The sequence below is a fragment of the Zeus faber genome (assembly GCF_960531495.2).
Source record: "Zeus faber genome assembly, chromosome: 2".
In the NCBI taxonomy this organism is placed as follows: Eukaryota; Metazoa; Chordata; class Actinopteri; order Zeiformes; family Zeidae; genus Zeus; species Zeus faber.
This window is the reverse complement of record NC_137189.1, coordinates 24,644,080-24,666,459: the sequence shown is the minus strand read 5'-3', so window position 1 is coordinate 24,666,459 and position 22,380 is coordinate 24,644,080. Positions and strand designations below refer to the sequence as shown.

Genomic DNA, 22,380 nt, shown 5'->3' with positions numbered 1-22,380 from the left:
CTGATCTCCACCTCTCCTCTTAACCTAGCCTCCACTACCCTTTCCCATAGCTTCTTGCTGTGGCTGATCAACTTCATTCCCCTGTAGTTACTACAGCTCTGTACGTCTCCCTTATTCTTGAAGATGGGTACCAGTACACTTCTTCTCCACTCCTCCGGCATCCTCTCCCCTTCCAGGATGGTGTTAAACAGTCTGGTTAGGAACGCCACTGTCATCTCACCTAAACATTTCCATGCTTCCCCAGGTATGTCATCTGGGCTAACTGCCTTTCCACTCTTCATCTTCTTTAATGCTGTTCTCACCTCATCCTTGCTAATTTGCTGCACTTCTTGATCCACTATCCCCACATCATCCACTCTTCTCTCCCTCTCATTTTCTTCATTCATCAACTCCTCAAAGTACTCCTTCCACCTTCTCATTATCCTTCATCACCCTAACCTGCTGTACATCCTTCCCAGCTTGGTCCCTTTGTCTTGCCAATCGGTATAAGTCCTTTTCTCCTTCCTTACTGTCCAACCTCTCATACAACTCGTCGTATACCTTTTCCTTTGCCTTTTCCACTTCTCTCTTGGCCTTTCACCACATCAGCTTGTACTCCTGTCTACTTTCTTCATCTCTCTGACTATCCCATTTCTTCTTCGCCAACCTCTTCTGCTCTATGCTCTCCTGTACTTCCTCATTCCACCACCAAGAGTCCTTGTCTTCCTTCCCCTTCCCGCATAATACACCGAGTACCTTCTTGGCCATCTCCTTTACCACTTGTGCAGTTGTTTCCCATACATCTGGTAACCGTTCATTCCCACCTTCTCTGTCTTACCTCTTCCCTGAATTGCATGCAACACTCCTCCTTTTTCAACTTCCACCATTCAATCTTTGGGTCTTCTTTTACTCTCTTCCTCTTCTTGGCCTCCAGAGTCATACTACAGACCACCAGCTGATGCTGCCTAGCAACGCACTCCCCTACCACTACTTTGCAGTCACTAATCTCTTTCAGATTGCACCTCCTGCATAAGATGTAGTCCACCTGTGTGCACCTTCCTCCACTCTTGTATGTCACCCTATGTTCCTCCCTCGACCACTCTCTCTCCCTTGGACGCTCTCCACCACTACATCGAATTCACTAAAGAATTCTTCTTTCTCTTCCATCTCACACCCAACTTGGGGAGCATATGCACTGACCACATTCATTATCACCCCATCAATTTCCAGCTTCATGCTCATCACTCTGTCCGACACTCTCTTCACCTCCAAAACACTCTTGACATATTCTTCCTTCAAGACTATCCCTACCCAATTTCTCTGGCCATCCACTCCATGGTAGAAGAGTTTGTACCTGGCTCCGATACTCCTGGCCTTACTCCAGTTCCGCCTGTTCTCTTGTACACATAGTACATCTGCCTTCCTTCTCTACATAATGTCAACGTTCAAAGTTCCTACTCTCTTTACTATTTGCCATCTTTATTGAACCCCTCGCGGTGGCTATCCATCAGACAGTAATATTGTAGGCATACAAACAGGAAACTCTGTTCCAAAATCAGTTTGTATGCAGACAAAATCGTGTTGTACATATGGAACCCAATATCATCCCTACCGGAGGTGTTCAATCTTATATCTAAATTCTCAGCTATCTCAGACTATTTAATAAATTGGACTAAAACCACAGTCTTACCACTCAGTGGTACTCCGAACAACACTCCACCGGACCAGGGTCTGCGGGGCAGGAGGGGTGCGAGTGATTCCGGTTCGACTTGCCTGAAGGACTCGCACCCCTAAGCCCGCAATTTTATTGCGGGGTTGGGGGTATTGAACACTGGGGTTTTACGAATTAAGTATGGCAAGTAGGTCTAATTAAATAATAAGGTTTGTGGTGTCTATGTCTCGTCTATATACTTTACAACACAATGATTATTTACTGTCTGCTTTGGGTCGGGACTAAAATATCCTAAAAAAGCCAATCTTTGGATATATGTGTCCTTGTTGTCACATTACATCATCTTTCTGCTTCTCAGAGTTCTGGACGCTATGCTTTGTCTCCTCTCTGTGTGTGTGTGCGTTTGTGTGTGTGTATTGTGTTTACAAGCACAACCTGTCTGTACCGGGCGGGGCTTATTTCTATATCGACATTGAGTCTATTTTATTTTGATATCGAGGAAAAATATATGGTGATAATTATCATAATTGTTTTATCGCCCAGCACTAATTCAAATTGTGTTTAGAGGGAATTATTTTCACTGGACATTAGGACCTTTAGCAGCTACTAGTTAGCATATCCTAGCGCCCTGCTAGAGCGCCCATTAGTGGACAGAACATTACATCGTCTTGAAACTTGGTTCATTTAACATGTTAAACTTGATCAACGTGATCACTCAGGTGCCACCATCAGCACAGATCAATATCATGGATTTGTCTTTTCTTTCTGTGATGTTTGTTTTGTTCTTGAATTGCTGGAATATCCAGTTCATTGACCCCTTATATCATATAATATATCATAATATACATCATATTATATGTCATAATTTATATCATAATTATATATATTTTATATTATATTATATATCATAATATAGTGAATATCATAGTATATACAATATTTACTGTAAATATGTAAATACAAAAGACAGAATATTTCTATGAATATTGATTAAGTAATAACATCCAGAAGAACATAGCGATATCTCTCTTATCAGTTATGATACCAGCGTATGGTTACCGTGACAAACACGCTCTACATTCACAAGCCCAGAGGAAGCGTTAAGGGAACATTTTAAATGTCCTGCTTAAGGGCACGGCAGCACATGATTCTTCAGTCACAAGCGCCGATTAACCCTTCAATGACCACCACGCGCATTATTTTCTATTCATAACTCCTGGAATCAGATACAATAATAACATATAATAATAATAATAATAATAATAATAATAATAATAATAATAATAATAATAATAATAATAATAAGATAAATAAAATGATAACAATTAATAAAGTGTTTTATTATAGTATTTGAAGAATTTCAATTTCAATAATAGAAATCAAACCATGTTTACATCTTAAAGTGCAGTTTTTGATCATTTTTTTTTTTTTAGAAAGAAAGAATTTTATTATTATATTTAATCTTTTTTCTTTAATGACAAGCTGTTGCTCAACAATAACGGTTGCCCAGTTGCCGCGGGCAACCAGATGTGTTCCAAGGCCACCATCTGGTGTGGTAACCCTTAATAAAGTGTTAAACCCTTAAGGCATGTTTCACTTTAATAACCCAATCATTTTCAACCAATTATGACTGAATGTGGTTATTGTTATTATAATTATACATTATTATTATTATTATTATTATTATTATTATTATTATTATTGTTGTTGTTGTTATTAGTATTATGGTTTTTATAATTATAATTAGGGGTCCCAAAATATGTCCAATCTGGCTAAAGGTATCTGGAATACTGGAATAATGACAGAAGCTATGAACGCGGTTGAGGTGTCGTTTAAACCAGTATGTCACAAGTATGTTGTGGTTCAAGTTTCATCCAAATCGGTCCACATACAGAGCAGTAATTATTGAAAAACCATCCAAATTTGACCCCAAATATTCAGCTGGTTGTGCTTGACTGACACGCCACTATTTCTAAACAAAATGAGCAAGATGAGATTTACAGTGAGAAGCTTTATGACGTCATCATACTGTTTGCTTTAAATGTGGAGGTTCAGGTTCAGAATATCCATTTGGACCGCTCTGTAGTGGTTCGTTGATACCAGCTATAGATTTTTGTGTATATTTATGTACTTTCTTACTTGGTAGATATCAGTTGGTCTGTGTGATTTATATTTTATCTATTTGGTCCCCATTACTTTACCGGATTAATAAAAAATACGAAAAAATAATTTGTCCACATAAACTTGTGACTATGTTGAGTCGAATCCCCGCGAATGTGCGACCGAGTGATTCAAGAATCAAGAGGTTATTTGTCACATACATATACATACGGTCATACGTATATGCAGTGAAATGTCATACGTTCAAGATCCAGCGATCTGTCAGAAAAATAGAAGGCGTGCAATGGTATTTACTCACAGAAATGCCACAACCTTTTTTCGTATTTCATGGAAACGTTACTTATTGAAAATGTAATCCAAAGAAAAAAATCACCAATAAAATTATGTAAGTTCAACTACTATCATAAATCTCTGTAAATATGTAAACTTACTATATACGTCATCATTGACACACACAAGACCCAACGTCACCTACCGTCACTGAGACGGTAGTTGACGATGTATTTACACACAAGGTAAGTTATAATGACAATGACAAGATTTGGTTTAAAGTGAAAAATAAACTTTTCTTTTTTAAATAAACGTCATCTATAAACAATTTCCTACAGCTAGACGTAGCAGATTTAAATGAAAAGACAAAAAATGTTAAATATTGACAAGTTCTTCCATAATAATTCTAATGACAAATTAATGTTAGTGTTCCAAAAATGTTGTCTGCATTACAATATAGACAAGTTATCTATTAAACTGAATTTCCTAATTGTACATTATTAACAGAAAAAAATACAAGAAAGAAGTAATTACAACTAACATGTATTCATTATATTTATAAAATAAAATGCATTTATTATTATTATTGTTCAGAAAAGTAATTACAAAGTTTGTTTTTGTTATTGTTCCAGGTGCCGAAAAATAGACGAAAATCTAAGACAATAAAGAAGCCATCGTCCAAAAATCCAGTCCTCAAGGTCAGTCACAATCTTCTCAAATAAAGTACTGAAGAAAAATACTATGATAAAAAAACTAATTACAAAACTATCAATATCTGTGGGTATTAAGAGGCTCATTTCATCAGGATTATTTATAATTTGGAGACTCTAGAAATAAACAATGTGCTACTATCAGTTTAACAGCAGTACTTAAGATCAACATCCAGAATGTTTTCACATGGAAACAAAATGAACTAGACAATGTTTTAATTAAAGGAAATAATCTTAACCAGCATATGAAAAGGTCTGGTAGAATAAATTATAATGTTCCAGGAAGAGATTATATTGCAATAACAGAATTGCCAAGAAGACAAATCATGTTTAATACAACATTCTAAATAACATATTCTGAGCTGTTTACTGGCTGTATTAGTGTAGAGCACTATGACCCTGCATAATATAGCAATGCCAATTGATAGAGCACTTAAGAAATCACTGTTAAATCATAATGATGCATGTTTATTAACTATATCGGGTAATACGTGTAGGACGGAGTGGTGCGTTCAAGATCCAGCAAGCCAACGGAAAAATAGAAGCTGTACAATGGTAATTACTCACAGAAATACGTACAATACATTGCAACTAATATGTATTTATCATATTGATAAAATAGCATGTATTTTTTGTTTGTAATTATTATGCAAAGTGATTACAAAGTTTGTGTTTGTTATTGTTCCAGATGCCGAAAAATAGCCATTTTGCCATTCCCATTTTAATAAGAAACACACTTAAACACACAATTAATTGTAATTGGATTTTTATAAATACTGTGATATTTGTTTGATTATTTTGTCCAGATGTTGTGGACAACTGTTTAATAAAACAATTATCTGACATGTCTTGCAATTTCTTGTCCCAATTTCCAAATGCACTCTATTTTTCAAATTATAATTATAATTATAAATTATAATCTGTCGCAAAAGTCACCGATTATGTCACATTACACAATAAAAAGACGACTATTATGGCCGAACAAATACAGTATTGCCCTCTAGGACAACTGAGATGAGACCAGGCTGAATCCGTACAGTATAGTTTAATCCCTCGTTTTATGCTTGCTTAAAGAAAAGTATTCTAAATGTAATTCGCAACTAACACAACTAAAATGTCCCCCTTGTATTGCTGTCTGCATCCATTGCTCGTCTTTTCTTATTAGTCTCCTTCCTCCTAGATTGGTCTCCTTGGCATTTTTCCTTTCAGTTGAGCAGATTTCATTTCACACTTTTGTTTTACTTCAGAGCAGCAGAGAGAAACTTTGATTATTCATTATTAATTCGATTTTTTTTCCCCGTGGCCCCCTGGGGGACCGCGGAACTCGAGTTGAGAACGAGCACCAGGTTACCACGAGTGACCTAATTTCAGAGAATTTAAAAAGTCAAATAGGGTGAAAGACATTATTGAATAATGGAGCTTCATTCAAATAATTAAATCCAGATATTGGTTAAAACTCATTATTATGTACAGATACTGGTTAAAACAGATTATTATGTAGAGATATTAGTTTAAAAAAAGTATGTACAGATATTGGTTAAAACTGATTATTATGTAGAGATATTGAATAAAACATATTTTTATGTGCAGATATTGGTTAAAAAAAAGACTTTTATGTACAGATATGGGTGAAAACAGATTATTACGAAGAGATATTGAATAACTAAGACTTTTATGGACAGATATTGGTGAAAACAAACTTGTATGTACAGACATTGGTCAAAACAGATATAAAACAGACACAGCTGCCGCTCCTTTCAATCCGCATTCAACAGGTTTGCCCTGAACCAAGTGGTTTGATGAAAGTATTAAAACCCGACCAATAAATTAGAGCTCTTCGTTTTAAACCGCCCTCCGGATAAACTGTGTCGGGCGCGTTTTCCCGTTTGGATAGGAGAGTTTTGCACAATTGACTTAAAACGAAAACAACTTCCCACCAGGAATGCGCAGCGCATCACAGCCTTACAATTGTAGATGATGTATTATATTGTATATTGGATTGTGTATTCGATGACTTAGTGTATTATATGTCCGATTCTAAATGACACTATAGATGCTACGGCATTACAGATTCCAGTTTAATAAAGGGAATAAAGTGGGACTCACCTGCGGATCGAGCACTCGGCTCCGGTCGGTGAATCAGGTGGCGTCCGCCTTCATGGCTCGGACCAACTGTGGCCGTTGAGCGACGCCTGCGAGAGCGCCGGGGCGCGCACGCCGCGCACCCGCCCCGGCGCGCTCCGCGGCCGGCCCCCCCCCCCCCGCCCCCCCGCAGGGCAGGGCGGGGCGGTGTGACGTCGCAGTCCGCCCGGAACTCGGGCCGTGACGCGTCCGTGTCGTCGCGGCCCCGGAGCTCGGAAAACTCCGGGGGAAGGAGCGCGCCGAGCCCTGTTGGAAAACCAAGGTGAGCAGTCACGGGAGGGCGAGTGAGTGGCGTTCGGCACCACTCGCTAAATTACATGGAACACACCGTCGCGCCAACGGCGGACAGCACTTGAGATGAAGACATTTGGTTGAATCGAGTTAGTTTAGCATGAATTAACCAAGTGGAAAAACGGGCTGAAAATTGAATGAACCTCCACCAGACTGGACCAGTACCACGCTGGACCAGTACCACGCTGGACCAGTACCACGCTGGACCAGTACCACACTGGACCAGTATCACACTGGACCAGTACCAGTTCAGTACCACACTGGACCAGTACCACGCTGGACCAGTACCACACTGGACCAGTACCACACTGCACCAGTATCACACTGGACCAGTACCAGTTCAGTACCATACTGGACCAGTACCACGCTGGACCAGTACCACACCGCGATATCCCACCGTCACGTCAAAGTTGTTTCAGTTGACAATCGTTAATCAATGCACATTTTATTTGAAAAAAAAAAAAAAAAAAAAAAAACACATTTTATTTCTGTTGCGGTGATGAAAATACATTTAACATCTGTTCAAACTGACCGACCTGTGAAGAGCTGCTCATCAAGTTGAGTTACCGCAGGTTAGTATGTGTGAACTAGTTAGTACGTTTAAACCAGTTGGTATATGTTAACTAGTTAGTATGTGTATTCGTTTCTATGTGATTAAATAGTTTGCTTATGTTCACTGGTTAGTATGTGTCAACTAGTTAGTATGTGAATAACTAGTAAGTAGGTGGTAACTAGTTTGCATGTGTACAACGAGTTAGTAGGTGTATAACTAGCTACTATGTGTTAACTAGTTTGCATGTGTATAACTAGTTACTATGTGTATTAGTTACTACTTGGTTAACTAGTTTGTACGTGTTAACTAGTTAGTATGTGTATAACTAGTTAGCAGGTGGTAAGTAGTTCGCATGTGCATAACTAGTTAGTATGTGTATAACTAGTCGCTATGTGTTAACTCGTTTGCATGTGTATAACTAATCAGTATGTGTATAAGTTACTATGTGGTTAACAAGTTTGAGTGTGTTAACTAGTTAGTACATGGTAACTAGTCAGTATATATTTTGTTGCGGTGTGGTTAACTAGTTAGTATGTGTTAACTGGTATGTGTTAACTTTGTCTTATGGGGTTAGTATATTTATAACCAGTAGGTGGTAACTCATTTGCCTGTGTATAACTAGTAAGTATGTGTATAACTAATCAGTATGTGTATAAGTTACTATGTGGTTAACAAGTTTGAGTGTGTTAACTAGTTAGTACATGGTAACTAGTCAGTATATATTTTGTTGCGGTGTGGTTAACTAGTTAGTATGTGTTAACTGGTATGTGTTAACTTTGTCTTATGGGGTTAGTATATTTATAACCAGTAGGTGGTAACTCATTTGCCTGTGTATAACTAGTAAGTATGTGTATAACTAGTTACTATGTTAACTACTTTGCATGTGTATTACTAGTTAATGTGTGTATTGCTTACTACGTGTAACTAGTTAGTATGTATATTAGTTACCGTGTGGTTAACTGGTTAGTATGTACTAACTGAATAGTATGTGTTAACTATTTTTCATGTGTATCACTAGCTAGTATGTGTATTAGTTACTACGTGGTTAACTAGTAAGTATGTGTTAAGTAGTTAGTATGTGTATTAGTTACTATGTTGTTAAAGAGTTTGCATGTGAATAACTAGTTAGTATGTGTAACACTAGTTACTTTGTGTTAACTAGTTTGCATGTGTATAACTAGCTACTATGTTAGTATGTGTTAGTTAGTATGTGTTAACTAGAGAATATGTGTATGAGTTACTATATGGCTTACTAGTTAACTAGTTAGTGTGTGTATTAGTTACTATGTGGTTCACTACTTGGTATGTGTTAACTGTTAGTACTTGGCAACCAGTTTGCATGTTTAGAACTTGTTAGCATGTGTAGAACTAGTGAGTATGTGTTAACTAGATAGTATGTGTTTAACTAGTTATTTTGTGTAAACTAGTTAGTATGGGTTAACGGGTTAGAATGTGTATAACTAGTTACTATATTTCAACTAGCTTGTATGTTAGTCATAACCACAGGAAGCTATTTGACGGGGTCGCAGCACTCTGTCAAATAGCTGATGCACTGGAAACACTAATGACTAACAGTAATCCATTAATGACAGCAGCTATATGTTGCTATAAAGACACAGAGAGCACGTATCCTTTCTTACGTGTAGCTGAAGTCACATTACTGGAGCAAGCCGCCATGTTTGGGGGATCACGTGCTACGACTGTGAATGTCGGTCGGCATTTCGAGTTGAAAGACGACTTCTCGTTAGGAGAAAAACTGCCACGGAAAATCCTGCAACCATCTTGTGTGAAACCTTGATCTTTATTTTTCTCCCTTTCTTTCTCTCTTTCTGTGCATTTTGAATATTTGAGCTATTTATCTATGCAAATGGATGCAGGTGATCCTCCAAAAATGCAAAGCGGTCCATAGCAACCCATAGCAACCCATAGCAACCGTCAAACTTCACGTTCCCCGCGCATGCTTTGTGGACTGGACGAGCGCCTTCATCAAGGCGACACATAATCTTTTCTCTTAAATGCAATTTTTTTCTTTCCCCCCATCTGGTTGGATTTAAAGTGACTGTTAAGGGAACTCTTAATCCTCTTCCTTCCTGCATGTATGAATATTATTACCGCGTTATTATTCCTTCCTGTTTGACTACTCTCACATTCACCGAATTCCATCAAGTCCCATGTGGAAAACACCTGGAAAAAAAACCTATGGAAAAAAAACAACTCCCTGAATGAATAAAAGTGGAATAAAACTCCAGGTGCTGAACGCAACCTCGGTCAGTCCTTTAAAGGCTTGTTCCCGCTCCAGAACCGGACCCCACCAGGCAGTTCTGTACATACTAGACTGGCTTCCACGGACACAGACGTGGTTCGAAAATAGCGACACCATCCTTCAACGTTCGGCTGCACCGGAGCTCAGATGGTCTCATGTGCTTTCCTTTTCCTCTCCCCCTCGACCTTTGAGGGTTTGGACGTCTGGACTGGAGGACGTGGACCCCTGGAGGCGTGGACGCCGGGACCTTATCTTGCTTCGGGATTCTGGAATGGCTGTCTCCATGACGATGTGACTGGTTTTCCCATCTTGCGCTAATAGACGCTAACAGATGTATCGTCATTCTTGGTCGCCGCGGTGATTGATCCTGAAGAAGTTTGATCACTCTCCAATCAGTTTAATAGAAATGGGGGTTCGGGAGGGTAGAGAGGGAGAGAGTCCATCCCATTCATGAAACATGTCATTGGAGTTTTTTTTGCTGAAAATACCACTCAGGTTATGGATTTTAGCCATTTAAGAATGCCTCTTTACCCCTCCAGTTCTCTACGGGCTTTTTCTGTGGCTGCAACCCTTGAATGCAGATGACCTGCTACTCCCCACACCGGAACTGTTTGTGGCTCCGGGCGTGGCTGGTTGATTAAAAATGAAAACCGCACATGTTGGATCCAGAACAAGGTTCCTGCAGAAGTTCAAACATTGCAAATGCAGCAGGATGTTTCTGAATGATTAGATAACATTTTTTTTTTTACACATGGACCTGGTCCACATGTAGGGTCCTCCCCGAGATCCATGCACAGTTTGGGGCCGGTCGGCCCAGCGGTTCCGGGGGCGGGGCCCGGGACACAAGAAGAAGAATCATTTTATTTGTCTCACAGGTGGGAATGCACCTCACACATATAGGGAGGGAGTGGTGACAAACACACACACACACACACACACACACACACATACACACACACACACACACACACGGCTGGAGAAATTCAACCTCTACGTTTCTCTCATCCCAGCCGCCCTTCCTCCATGGGTCAGCCAGGAGCAGCCCTTACTTCGATGGCACCAGGGGACCAGTTCCAGGTGCTGACCACTGTCGTGGTCAGGGACTGGACAGGAAAGTGTTTGGCATATTTTTAATTGGTGTCCTTTTAGATTTGAGGAGACCCACGTGAGCACAGGGAGAACATGCAAACTACACACAGAAAGACCCCTAATTGGGAGATAACCCGCCTGAGCTCTGTGCCAACAGCGCCCCGGAGTGGAGTCAAACCGCCGTGGTTGGCACACACGTGCAAATTTTTGCCAACTGTCGGTGGGATGTTGCCATCAATAAACTTTATCTACTCAGCGTATCTGTCCTCTGAGGCTGGGGGCCGATGTAGCGCTGATCTGTGCGGCTCTGTAGAGCCGACAACAAAGCACTTCCCATGGGCAGTTCTCAAGCCGTGGGTGGAATTATGGGGGGTGGTCTCGTTCTAATGAGCCTCCACTTAAATTGTTGAATCACCTGTTTTCTGAAATACTGCCCACAAAAAAAACTGACTGGGATGTCTTATTTCACAACTTGTGTGTTAGTGGGCCCATCAGAGACCCAAATGTGAGTCCACCAACACTGCAAAAGTGAGTTTTTCATAACTCCCCTTTAAATGGTAAAATGTTTTTCTAAACTCCCTGTCAAAATTATTTCTTTCAACTAGTTTATTATTTTAATTCAATATTTAGGTTGTTATTTTAGTGTAATATTTGAAACTGGTCAGACAGTTGGTCAAGCTGGTCAAAAGTTTCCTAAAATATATTTTCAATGATACGTTAAGTCAGTCTGAAAAACAACACACCATCAGTCAGTCTGGATTATTATTTTCCAGCTGGTGAAGGTCGTTCTACACTCCCTTCTTCTTCAGATACGTGTAGAAATAAGACAAAATGGTGTTTGCATATACTAGTAAGTGCTCAAGTAAAGCCAGGGGCTTAAATTTGGAGCCAGAAAACCCCTTTCCATGCTCAGATATTGATTACTAGAAAGGGATAGCCTTGGGAGTGGAAAACAACTGCCAGATCTGCCTGTCTTATCTGCTGTTATCGTGCACATGCACAATAAGATTGTGAACTGTGAACTCACCTGAAAGCACTCCTACTATAACTGATAATTTTTGTATGAAGAACAAGTCATGTGACTCGGGGTGTGGTCACAAGACGACAGCCAACTTTTAGAAAGTATAATTGCTTTCTCCGGACAAAGGTATGGAGAGATACTACCGTATCACTGTTGGGGTGTATCACTATGTTTGCTCTCCTATTTTGCAAAATAAAGTACGTTCTAGCTAAATTAAGGGTCTCCAATTGTTCCTGATAGACAAGGGTCCATCCCACCGATCACGCAGTGGAATTCCCATGACAAGGGTCAGTGTAAAGACGGTCTAAGTGAATTTGAGACACCGGGTGTGAAGTGACACAGAAGAGTCGCGTCAGTCTAAGTATTTATTGGACGAAGGCACTGAACATGATGATCCAGAAGCACACACAGCACTGCAGCACTACTAGTACTCCTCTACTAGTACTGCAATAGTCCAGAACATGCCTTGCGCCAATATATGTGTATCGGCATGCGCGGCCTGGAAAATGAGTCTAAACGCCCTCCATTTCTCAACATGGGAGTTTGGCCTCTGGGAAAGGAGCAGTCTGTTTGGAAAAATAACATCTTTCTGATTCATTTGATGAAGCCTTCCGCTCTTCACACCAGATGGAGTTGTTTGCACCGACAACCCTTCAGCCTGGAGGCTTCACAGTTCCTTCTGATTCGCCATTTCTTCTCTGGTCTTGGGGTCTGTCGCTCATTCTACTGTTTGACCTCCAACCAACCAGTTTGCGAGACTTGCAAATGAGCTCAGCAGTCTGGAGTCACTTTGGAACGTTGTTTGTTTTGTTGGCAAGACACAGGCATTCAACCAAGTCTGAATCCAGATTTAACTTGGTTCAGGAAGTCCTCCCTCTCTTCTTGTCGTGCATCATTCAGGAAGTCCTCCCTCGCTCACCGTGAGTTTCATCAACCGAACAACTCTTTTTACTGAGCGACTCGTCAGGAACGACTCTTAGAAAACGGTTAACCCTTTTTGATGCAATAAAGGCGCTGTTCTTTCTTCACTGCCTGAATAATATGACTTATTTCCACGGCGAGCTTCAAACCTACAGCCTTTCAGAAAACACCCCCACAAATCCACAAAATATAGATCACCATCCAGTGAAAAAATATATGTTTCAATTCATCAGATTGCCTTTGTTACGATTTACAAAAAATAAAAACCTAATCCAGGATTAAAACAGCAGTTTTCAAAACACACACACACACACACACACGATTTTTCCATTGCTACAATACCAAAAATTTAAAATAAAACATTTGTGAACTGCATGAACTGATACAAAGACGCTGGTTTAATACCACCGCTTTGCTCAGCGCAGCAGCCCGCTAAGGCACCTGAGTCTAAACCCCACCTGCGCTGGGCAGGGCTTCACCAGTGTATATAACGCACCATCTCACACCAGGGCTGCACATATTTGAGCCGTTGCTATAGTTACTATTCACCAGCAGATTGAGTCATGGGGCGGGGGTCTCAAACTGGCCAGCAGGGGGGCGTCTGAACATCAATTTCCTGCGTTTTTCTTCTTTTTCAACATATATTTGGGGATTCCTGAATAATATGTCTTTTTAAGAAATTCTAAAGCACAAAGTCATCGAAAAAAAGGAAAGGTTGTTACATTGCATTTTAGAATCTGAAAATATTCAGTTAAAGTTTGTGGATTCATTAAAAACAAATTATTTAAAAAATAAATTACACACACACACACACAGTGAATAACATTGCTCATCTCATTTCAGTGGCTCCTGTCAAGGGGTGAGATATATTATGCAGCAAGTGAACAGTCAGTTCTTGAAGTTGATGTGTTGGAAGCAGGAACACTGGGCAAGCGTAAGGATCTGAGTGACTTTGACAAGGGCCAAATAGTGATGGCTAGACGACTGGGTCAGAGCATCTCCTAAACAGCAGGTCTTGTGGGCTGTTCCCGGTATGCAGTGGTTGGTCGCTACCAAAAGTGGTCCAAGGAAGGACAGCCGGTGAACCTGCGACAGGGTCATGGTGCCCATGGCTCATTGATGCACGTGGGGAGCGAAGGCTAACCGGTCTGGTCCGATCCCACAGAAGAGCTACTGAAGCACAAATTGCTGAAAAAGTTAATGCAGAACACACAGTGCATCACAGCTTGCTGCGTATGGGATGCGTTGCCACAGACCAGTCAGAGTGGCCATGCTGACCCCTGTCCACCACCTAAAGCACCTACAATGGACACGTGAGCGTCAGAACTCGACCATGGAACAATGGAAGAAGATGCCCTGGTCTGATGAATCACATTTTCTTCTACATCACATGGATGGCCAGGGTTAGGGTCCGATCCAATCGAGCATCCGTGGGATGTGCTGGAGTAACAAGCCTTATCCATGGGGCCCCACCTCGCAACTTACAGGACTTAAAGGATCCGCTGCTAACGTCTTGGTGCCAGATACCACAGGACACCTTCAGAGGTCTTATGGAGTCCATGCCCAGACAGCTTACAGCTGTTTTGGCGGCACGAGGGGGAGCTACACAATATTGGTGGTTATTAGTGGCAGTTTATTTGTCTGGCGGGCTGTATGTGACTCCCCGGGCCAGTAGTTTGACGGCCCTAGTCTTCAAACCGGTTTTGGGTGAGAACTTGATGCTCAATAAGTGAAAATCTGGGAAATAACAATAATTAGTCAAATTTTTAAAGGTTAAGATTTAACCTCAACCTGAACTCAATGTAGCAGCTCTGGTGCGTTATGGACCTGTCAATCACACCCTGACCCCACCCTCTTGCTCGCCTGGATCTTCTCCAGTCTTGCTCCAGCCATTGGGCTTGTCCCACCCATCCATCTTGTGACAATTGGGCGGGGCATGCTTGTCCCAGCACTCAGTGTCATGGCCGTGCTTTCTCTGATGCCGCTTGTAGTTGTCCCAGTGGCCCGTGGTGTAGCCGCACTCAGCACAGGCGTAGGGCTTCTCGCCCGTGTGCCGCAGCATGTGCCGCTTGAGGTTCATGCTCTGGTTGCAGGAGTAGCCGCACACGCCGCAGTGGAAGGGCTTGGCACCCGAGTGGATGCGCTCGTGGCGCCGCAGGTTGGCCAGGTTCCCGCAGGCGTAGCTGCACGATGGGCACTGGTACGGCTTCTCGCCTGTGTGCACACGCAGGTGACGCTTGAGGTTGTCCAGGTGTGCCGAGGTGTAGGAGCAGTGGGGGCAACGGTGGGGCTTCTCGCCTGAGTGGGTGTGGGCGTGGCGGGCCAGGTGGTTGGGGTAGTGTGAGAGGAAGGGGCAGTGGGGGCAGCGGTGCAGCTTGCTTCCCCGCCGGGCGCGCCTCACTCCCGGGGACGTCTCGGGGCTGCAGGGGCCGGCTGGGTCTTTGGCCAGGAGTTCCACAGTACAACGATGGCAAACCTGCCAACACCAACAAGCACATTGATAACCCTATATAGACAACCCTCGGATGCTTATCTTAGGATGTATTCCCACATTCCAGGTCTCGAACATGAAGTATCTTGATACAACTCAGTATTTCTCTGGTCTTTGACCATTACCCTGAACTTGTTAGAACATAGCGGTTCAGCATCTGTGATCACAGGATCCGGGCTATGTGCTCAGTGGCTCAAAGAAATACTCTCTCTACACTATTCCAGCTCTAATTCACCTCTACTACCTAATACTTTACCTCTATCCACTCTACCTATACCTATCATTACTCTTAGATATCTTATCTCCTATCCCTTATCATATCAATTTGTTTTATCCAGGTGGCGGTGAGGACGGTACCTGGCCTCCGTCGGTGTCCCCTTCTCCCCCCTTCTCCTCCTCTAGGTCGGCCTCCTCCAGGGTGAGGCCGCACAGGCGGCAGCACAGGGGGAAGAGGAGGTCCGGCAGCGGAGCTGATGGCGAGCCAAGCCCCCCGAGCGTCCGGAGGTAGCTGGAGTCCTGGGCCAGCCGCAGGGTTAGGTCGGACACCACAGCATCTAGGTGGAGGAACAGCAGAGGGAAGAAACTTCACCACAAAACCACCGCCCGCAACAAATATTGCTCCAAGAGGACACTCTAAATCGATATTTTGGCAAATTGTACATCATTTCCGCCAACTTTTTTCCGTTTCACCCTCTGACATGCATAAAGATATTTCAAAGAACAGATTCAGTCTGACGCGTCAGACTGAATCTGTTCTTTGAAATATCTTTTTACATTTTATTTTGAAATATCTTTTTACATTTTTTATTTTAATTCATTAGTGACTATGGTAGTGTTCAATTTGAAATGGTTGCATAACTTCAAAACAAAATACAGATATTACAAATGATTCAGAAACTGAAACGACATAATGTGATAGCAGCGGAGTACAGTGGTACCTCGACTTACGACTCCATCTACTTACATTAATCTAAGATACGAGTAGCAATATTCGTGAAAATTTGTATCGACTTGCGACCGACTGCTCCAAGATACCACCGTGGAAATTTGGAGTTGGCGTGACGGCGGCCATGTTCGTTCTCAAGTCAGCGGGCAACCTACATCCTGTGTGTGTGCAGTTCGTGGCTTATCGATATTCTTTTCATATTTACTGTGTTTGTGCTGTGCATTTTATTTATTTTCACCCTTCATGATTTCATAATTTATATGGGAAAAATTGCTTCGACATACGACTGTTTTAACATACGACCGTTCTTATAGAACGAATTACAGTCGTAAGTCGAGGCACCACTGTAGTACCATGAACGATGGTGATAAATCAATGTGACTGAAATTCAATTTACATTTTTTTCCTAAATGCCTCAAGAGTAATAAACACACCTGTTGCCTCTGACTGACACACACACACACACACACACACACACACACACACACACACACACACACACACACACACACACACACACACACACACACACACACACACACACACACACACACACCTCCAAAGCAGCTTCTCCACTTCCTCTTTCTATCTGACAGTCAAATCTTCCCGTCTTTCTGTTTTTCAAACAGTCCCAGTTTCCAATACTGGAATTGCCAGTGGATTCAGATTGCAAGTTTTAAAGGGACATTCCACCCTTAAACAAGCCTCCGCTTCTTGTTTTTACAGACGCTACATCGAAGGCAAACATTTAGTTTATTTACTGCGACTGGTCACATGGTTTGTCTGGATCCAATTATGAAAAGGAGCCAAATATTGCCCCTTCGCTGAATCCCCAGATTCGCTCAAACCGCAGAGTGCTGGGGAAATCTTCCAGTTCTACAACCTGACTTGAACTGGCAACCAGTGGACTGGAACGAGCAACCAGGGGACTGGAACTAGCAACCAGGGGACTAGAGCTAGATACCAGTGGATTAGAGCTAGATACCAGTGGACTCTGGTGGTAGTGGGTTCAGCTGTCAGTCCACCAGAAGGTAGTTCTTTACAGTAAGACATGGTGTGGACTTTTTGAGGGCTGTAGTCCAGAACATTAACCTGTGCCACAGTCAGCACGGTTGTAGTTCAGATCCCCTGCAGCGGTTGTGATCTCCACATTACCTTCTTCCTTCTTTTTCCTCCTGGCCTTCTTCTTCTCCTTGTTGCGCCGCTGTGGCCTCTCTTGGACGTGCATGCGTTGGTGCCGCCGCAGGTTTCCAAGCGAGCTGCAGGCGTAGCTGCACTGGTGGCAGTGGTAGGGCTTCTCGCCGGTGTGTGTGCGGGCGTGGCGCTGAAGGTTGACGCGCTGCGCCGAGGCATAGGGGCAGGCGGGGCAGCGGTACGGCTTCTGGCCGTCGTGTGTGCGCATGTGGCGCTTCAGGTGGTTGGAATAGCGCGAGGTGAACGCGCACAGCGAGCACGAGTACAGCTTGGTGGGGGGGGAGTCGCCCCCCTTCTTCCTGTCATCAATGTCGGGCTGCTCTGCTGAGCTGGGCCCGTCCGCCTGCCCGAGGTCGAAGGCGTCCTCATGTGGCCCTGCCTGGAGGCCTTCCTCGCACGCCAGACAGTAAAGGCCCGCCCCCAAATCCAGTCCCTGCCCTTCAGTGAAACAACAGAACATATCCGACCAATCAGAACAGTACCCTGCTACATGATACGGCTGGTTAGCACCAGGAAGTGGAAGCCTGAGATTCCTTTGCGCGTCTTGGTCAAAGGGAATAAACGTAATTAAATAAATAAATAAATTAATTCAGCCCCAAAGCGCATTGGGGTTACAAACATTAGCGTTAAACAACAGCATGAAGCTCCTACCTAGGTCTAAGCCTGGCCCCAAGGGGGCGTCGCCCAGAAGCTGGCCACACCCCTTACAGTAGAGGAACGCTGGGAAGGGGGCGTCCGTGGCCCCCGAGGGGTCGTCCTCCACGCTCAGCGAGAAGACGGTCATCCCTAGACCAGGATAATACTTCTTAAGTATCACACTTAATACAGATAACGCATAAAGACAACACTTGTGTATGTGTGTGTGTTTGTCGGTGCACAACGGCACGTCTCACCAGAATCACGGTCCAGCCCCATGATCTCAGTGTCTCCAAACTCCAGCTCTCCGCTCAGCAGGAAGTCGCTCTCCAGCACCAGACAGCTCGGATCGTACACCACCTCCCCGTCCTCCACTTCAACTGCACAGTCATAAATCTAGGGTCAGTGAACGTACACCACCAACCGTCCTCCGCCACCACTACACGCCACAAAACCACAGTGAGTGCTCATATGACACCTCACTGTCCTCCGCCTCCACTACACTGTCAGCCATCCCCGTTTATACAGTTTTATATCTATGTGGTTTGAGTCTACACAGTTTTATATCTATGTATTTGGAGTCTATGCAGTTTAATATCTATGTAGTTGGTGTCTATACAGTTGTATATCTACGTAGCTGGAGTCTATACCATTTTATATATATGTAGTTGGAGTCCATACAGTTTTATATATACGTAGTTGAGTTTGTCATTTTACACCTATGTAGTTGGAGTCTATACAGTTTTATATGTACGTAATTGGAGTCTACGGTTTTACATCCGTCTAGTTGAGCCTGTAGAGTTTGAAACATGAAGATCTATGAAAGATACAAAAGTAGAGACGTGGGAGGAGGAGATGAGAAGGATGAGAGCAAGAGAACACAGATGAGGACATAGGTCAAATGGAGGGGGAGGGGAAAGAGCGAGAATTGGGAGGAAAAGCGAAAATATGAGAAAGGAGAGCAGAGAATTTTTTTTTTGATAAACCCGAGCATGATGTGCTATGGCGATAGATAAAATCCACAGAAAGAGAGGGAAAACAGGAAGAAGGGATGGAACAGAGAGAAAGGGAAAGAGGGGAGAGGGAGGGCAGGATAGGGGGAGGGATTAGCATCAAAAACAAACGGGAAGTAGCACCAGGAAGCAGGAAGTGGCCACCCACATTCAGGATGACAATGTCTGTGAAAGGGGAAACGGAGGCGTCGCCCTCAGAGACAAGAATCCTTCATTTTGTTGACTTTATCAATCCCTCTGCGTTGACCCGTCCTAGTATCTGATGTGTCTCAGAGCGGTGACTGCCGTGTCACAGCGCCCGGGGAGCAGTAAATACATTTTGCAGTTCGCACACATCAACTAAAAATTGATGTGTGCGAACTGTAAAATGTATTTGTGTGCCCAAAAGCATTACAAAATTCAGCCCAAGCAGCCTCTTATTTTTTTTTTTAACAAAAAGGTTGATAACAACTACAGATATACCAATCTGATATTTGTCATCTGATGACTAATCCTCCTGAAACACTGCGGCGAAATGCGCATGTGGCGCTTGAAGCCGCTGCATTGTATCCACAACACATTCAAGTATGTCACAAAGTAGCAGCAACACAGCCCAGCAGCAATCATTGGCCTTGGTATGTTGCCGCTATGCATCTGCGCGTCCGTCATATTGGGGTGGTCAAGAGCCGCTACAATGTGTATTGTGACTTGAGATGCACAATTCGCTATAAAATCTACTGCAACTCACTTAATTCTGAACCGATTTTCAGGAAATCTGGTTTGTAATAAAATATGCGAATTTGAACATGATACTGGTTACATATTGGATTTAAATTCAGTTACTGGGGGCGAATCTAATCAGCTCTATGCCAAAACATTAACCTTCTGAATGGCCACAACTTCCTCTGGGACATGGAATTTCAGCTTTTGGGAGTTTCTCCAAAAATGTTGATTTCTATATCTATTATATTGTTGTAAAAAACCTGGTTGGTTGTTATTGTTTTCATAATTAAATCGATACATTCATAAAATACACAACACTATTTTTGTTATATCCTTTGTGTCTAAACGAGCAGACTTTTTTTGGTATTTAGAACTCAGAAGAACTACATTATAGAGGTGTTCATACAATTTATCACATAATTATTAAATACAGTTTGAAGCAAAAATAATTAAAAACATAGCGTTGCTTTTATCTTCATATAAATGTAATTAATTTTGCTTGTAAATGTCTCCTTGAATCCCTTTAATAAGGTAAAACACATTCATTGACATATTTTATTTGCGCCCGAAAGTTCTTTATGTGCTCCTAAATTTTTCAACTTAGGAGCACATGTGCTCCTTGGGGAAAAAGTAAGCGTCAAGCCCTGAATGGCAGATTGTTTGAATATCCAATCCCTTATTCCTCCTAAAAACCCCAACAAACCTGTTCCTGATAGAAGAAAATGGAGGCGAGATACAGGCCATGCAAAGGCTGAAAATCCATACATTTCGGTGGCTAGATTAAAGTAGTTTGTTAACTTCCAGGAGTTCTGTTCAGCTAGCTTAAATAGCCTGTGCACGCTTGCCACGACATACTGTACAACAGGAGTTGGATACGTTAATCAGGGTGTACACTGCAAGTGGCAGGTTGCGGGAGACAAGCCACAACTACAACCGCATGTGTGTGAACGTGGGGTTAGGGGTTAAGTGCCTTGCTCAAGGACGCTTCAGCATGCTACCAGGGTATTGAACCAACAATCTTCAGCTCACTAGACGGCTAGCTCTGCCCCCTTTCAGCTTCCAGTACTATTGGAATATCTGCTTCTTTGATTTCCTGCCCCTGCCACGGAGCATGAATCTACCGGAAAACCAGCTTCCTCTAGAGTGGCAGGAAGCTGGAAAACAGGAAGAACACCACCAGTCCCAGTTTCAACGCTACTGGTCCTGTACTTATCAGCATTGCAGCAGAAAATCTCCTCTAACTGCACAACAACCACCAATATCACCCTGGTAAGAGTCCCAGTAACAAACCAGTCAGCCCCACTCTCCCACCAGTAAGGGTCCCAGTTTCCCGCCAGTCGGAGTTCCAGTTTTCCCATAGTCTCTCCCAAGTTGTCCCAGCAGTTTCTCCATCTAGCCTTAGTCCATCTAGCTGTGACTCACGTTTCACCGGCTGAGGGTTGGATTGCTTCCTCCTGGGCATGGTGGAGTGCCTCCGTCCGGGGATCCTCTGTCTGCCTCTAAATGTATGTCTCCACCACCATCACCTTCTTCACCTCCATTATCTTCCTCCTCTTCCTCATGCCGGGGCCATCGCTGCCCGCAGAGTGGAGGGGTGATGATGAGAGAACAGAGAAGGAGGAACAGGAAGCGGGGTGAGGAGCAGAACAGCAGAACAGAGAAGGGGGAAGAGGAGCAGAACAGAGAAGGAGGAAGAGAAGCAGAACAGAGGAGGGGGAAGAGGAGCAGAACAGAGAAGGGGGAAGAGGAGCAGAACAGAGAAGGAGGAAGAGAAGCAGAACAGAGGAGGGGGAAGAGGAGCAGAACAGAGAAGGAGGAAGAGAAGCAGAACAGAGGAGGGGGAAGAGGAGCAGAACAGAGAAGGAGGAAGAGAAGCAGAACAGAGGAGGAGGAAGAGGAGCAGAACAGAGAAGGAAGAGGAGCAGAACGGAGGAGGAGGAGGAAGAGGAGCAGAACAGAGGAGGAGGAAGAGGAGCAGAACAGAGGAGGGGGAAGAGGAGCAGAACAGAGAAGGAGGAAGAGGAGCAGAACAGAGGAGGAGGAAGAGGAGCAGAACAGAGGAGGGGGAAGAGAAGCAGAACAGAGGAGGAGGAGGAAGAGGAGCAGAACAGAGGAGGAGGAGGAAGAGGAGCAGAACAGAGGAGGAGGAGGAAGAGGAGCAGAACAGAGATCAATCAGCACAGTAAAGGAATTAACTGTTTGTTGTTGTTTGAATCCAGGAAGAGCGCCATCTTGCTAACCGCTGTTAGCACAGAGCTCTTGTTTCCTCTTTCTTCTCTGGTGTTTCCGCTGCTTCTCAAACCTTCCACCGGAACACTCACCGTGGTATTCACCCTGGAACTCACAGGAATCTGAATGGATATCGG

General features: G+C 43.2%; 1 protein-coding gene across 1 annotated transcript; it reads right to left on the bottom strand.

Annotated features, from left to right (window-relative positions):
* Positions 1-12,474: 12,474 nt before the first annotated feature.
* Positions 12,475-22,380, bottom strand: LOC307245233 (zinc finger protein 513-like). The gene is made up of 7 exons (XM_080020702.1): positions 22,336-22,380; positions 21,437-21,589; positions 18,557-18,679; positions 18,315-18,449; positions 17,625-18,101; positions 15,881-16,077; positions 12,475-15,508 (listed from the first exon to the last, which is right to left on the bottom strand). Exons 2-7 carry the CDS (start codon positions 21,474-21,476, stop codon positions 14,867-14,869), a joined length of 1,614 nt encoding a protein of 537 aa, XP_079876828.1. The 5' UTR covers positions 21,477-21,589; positions 22,336-22,380; the 3' UTR covers positions 12,475-14,866.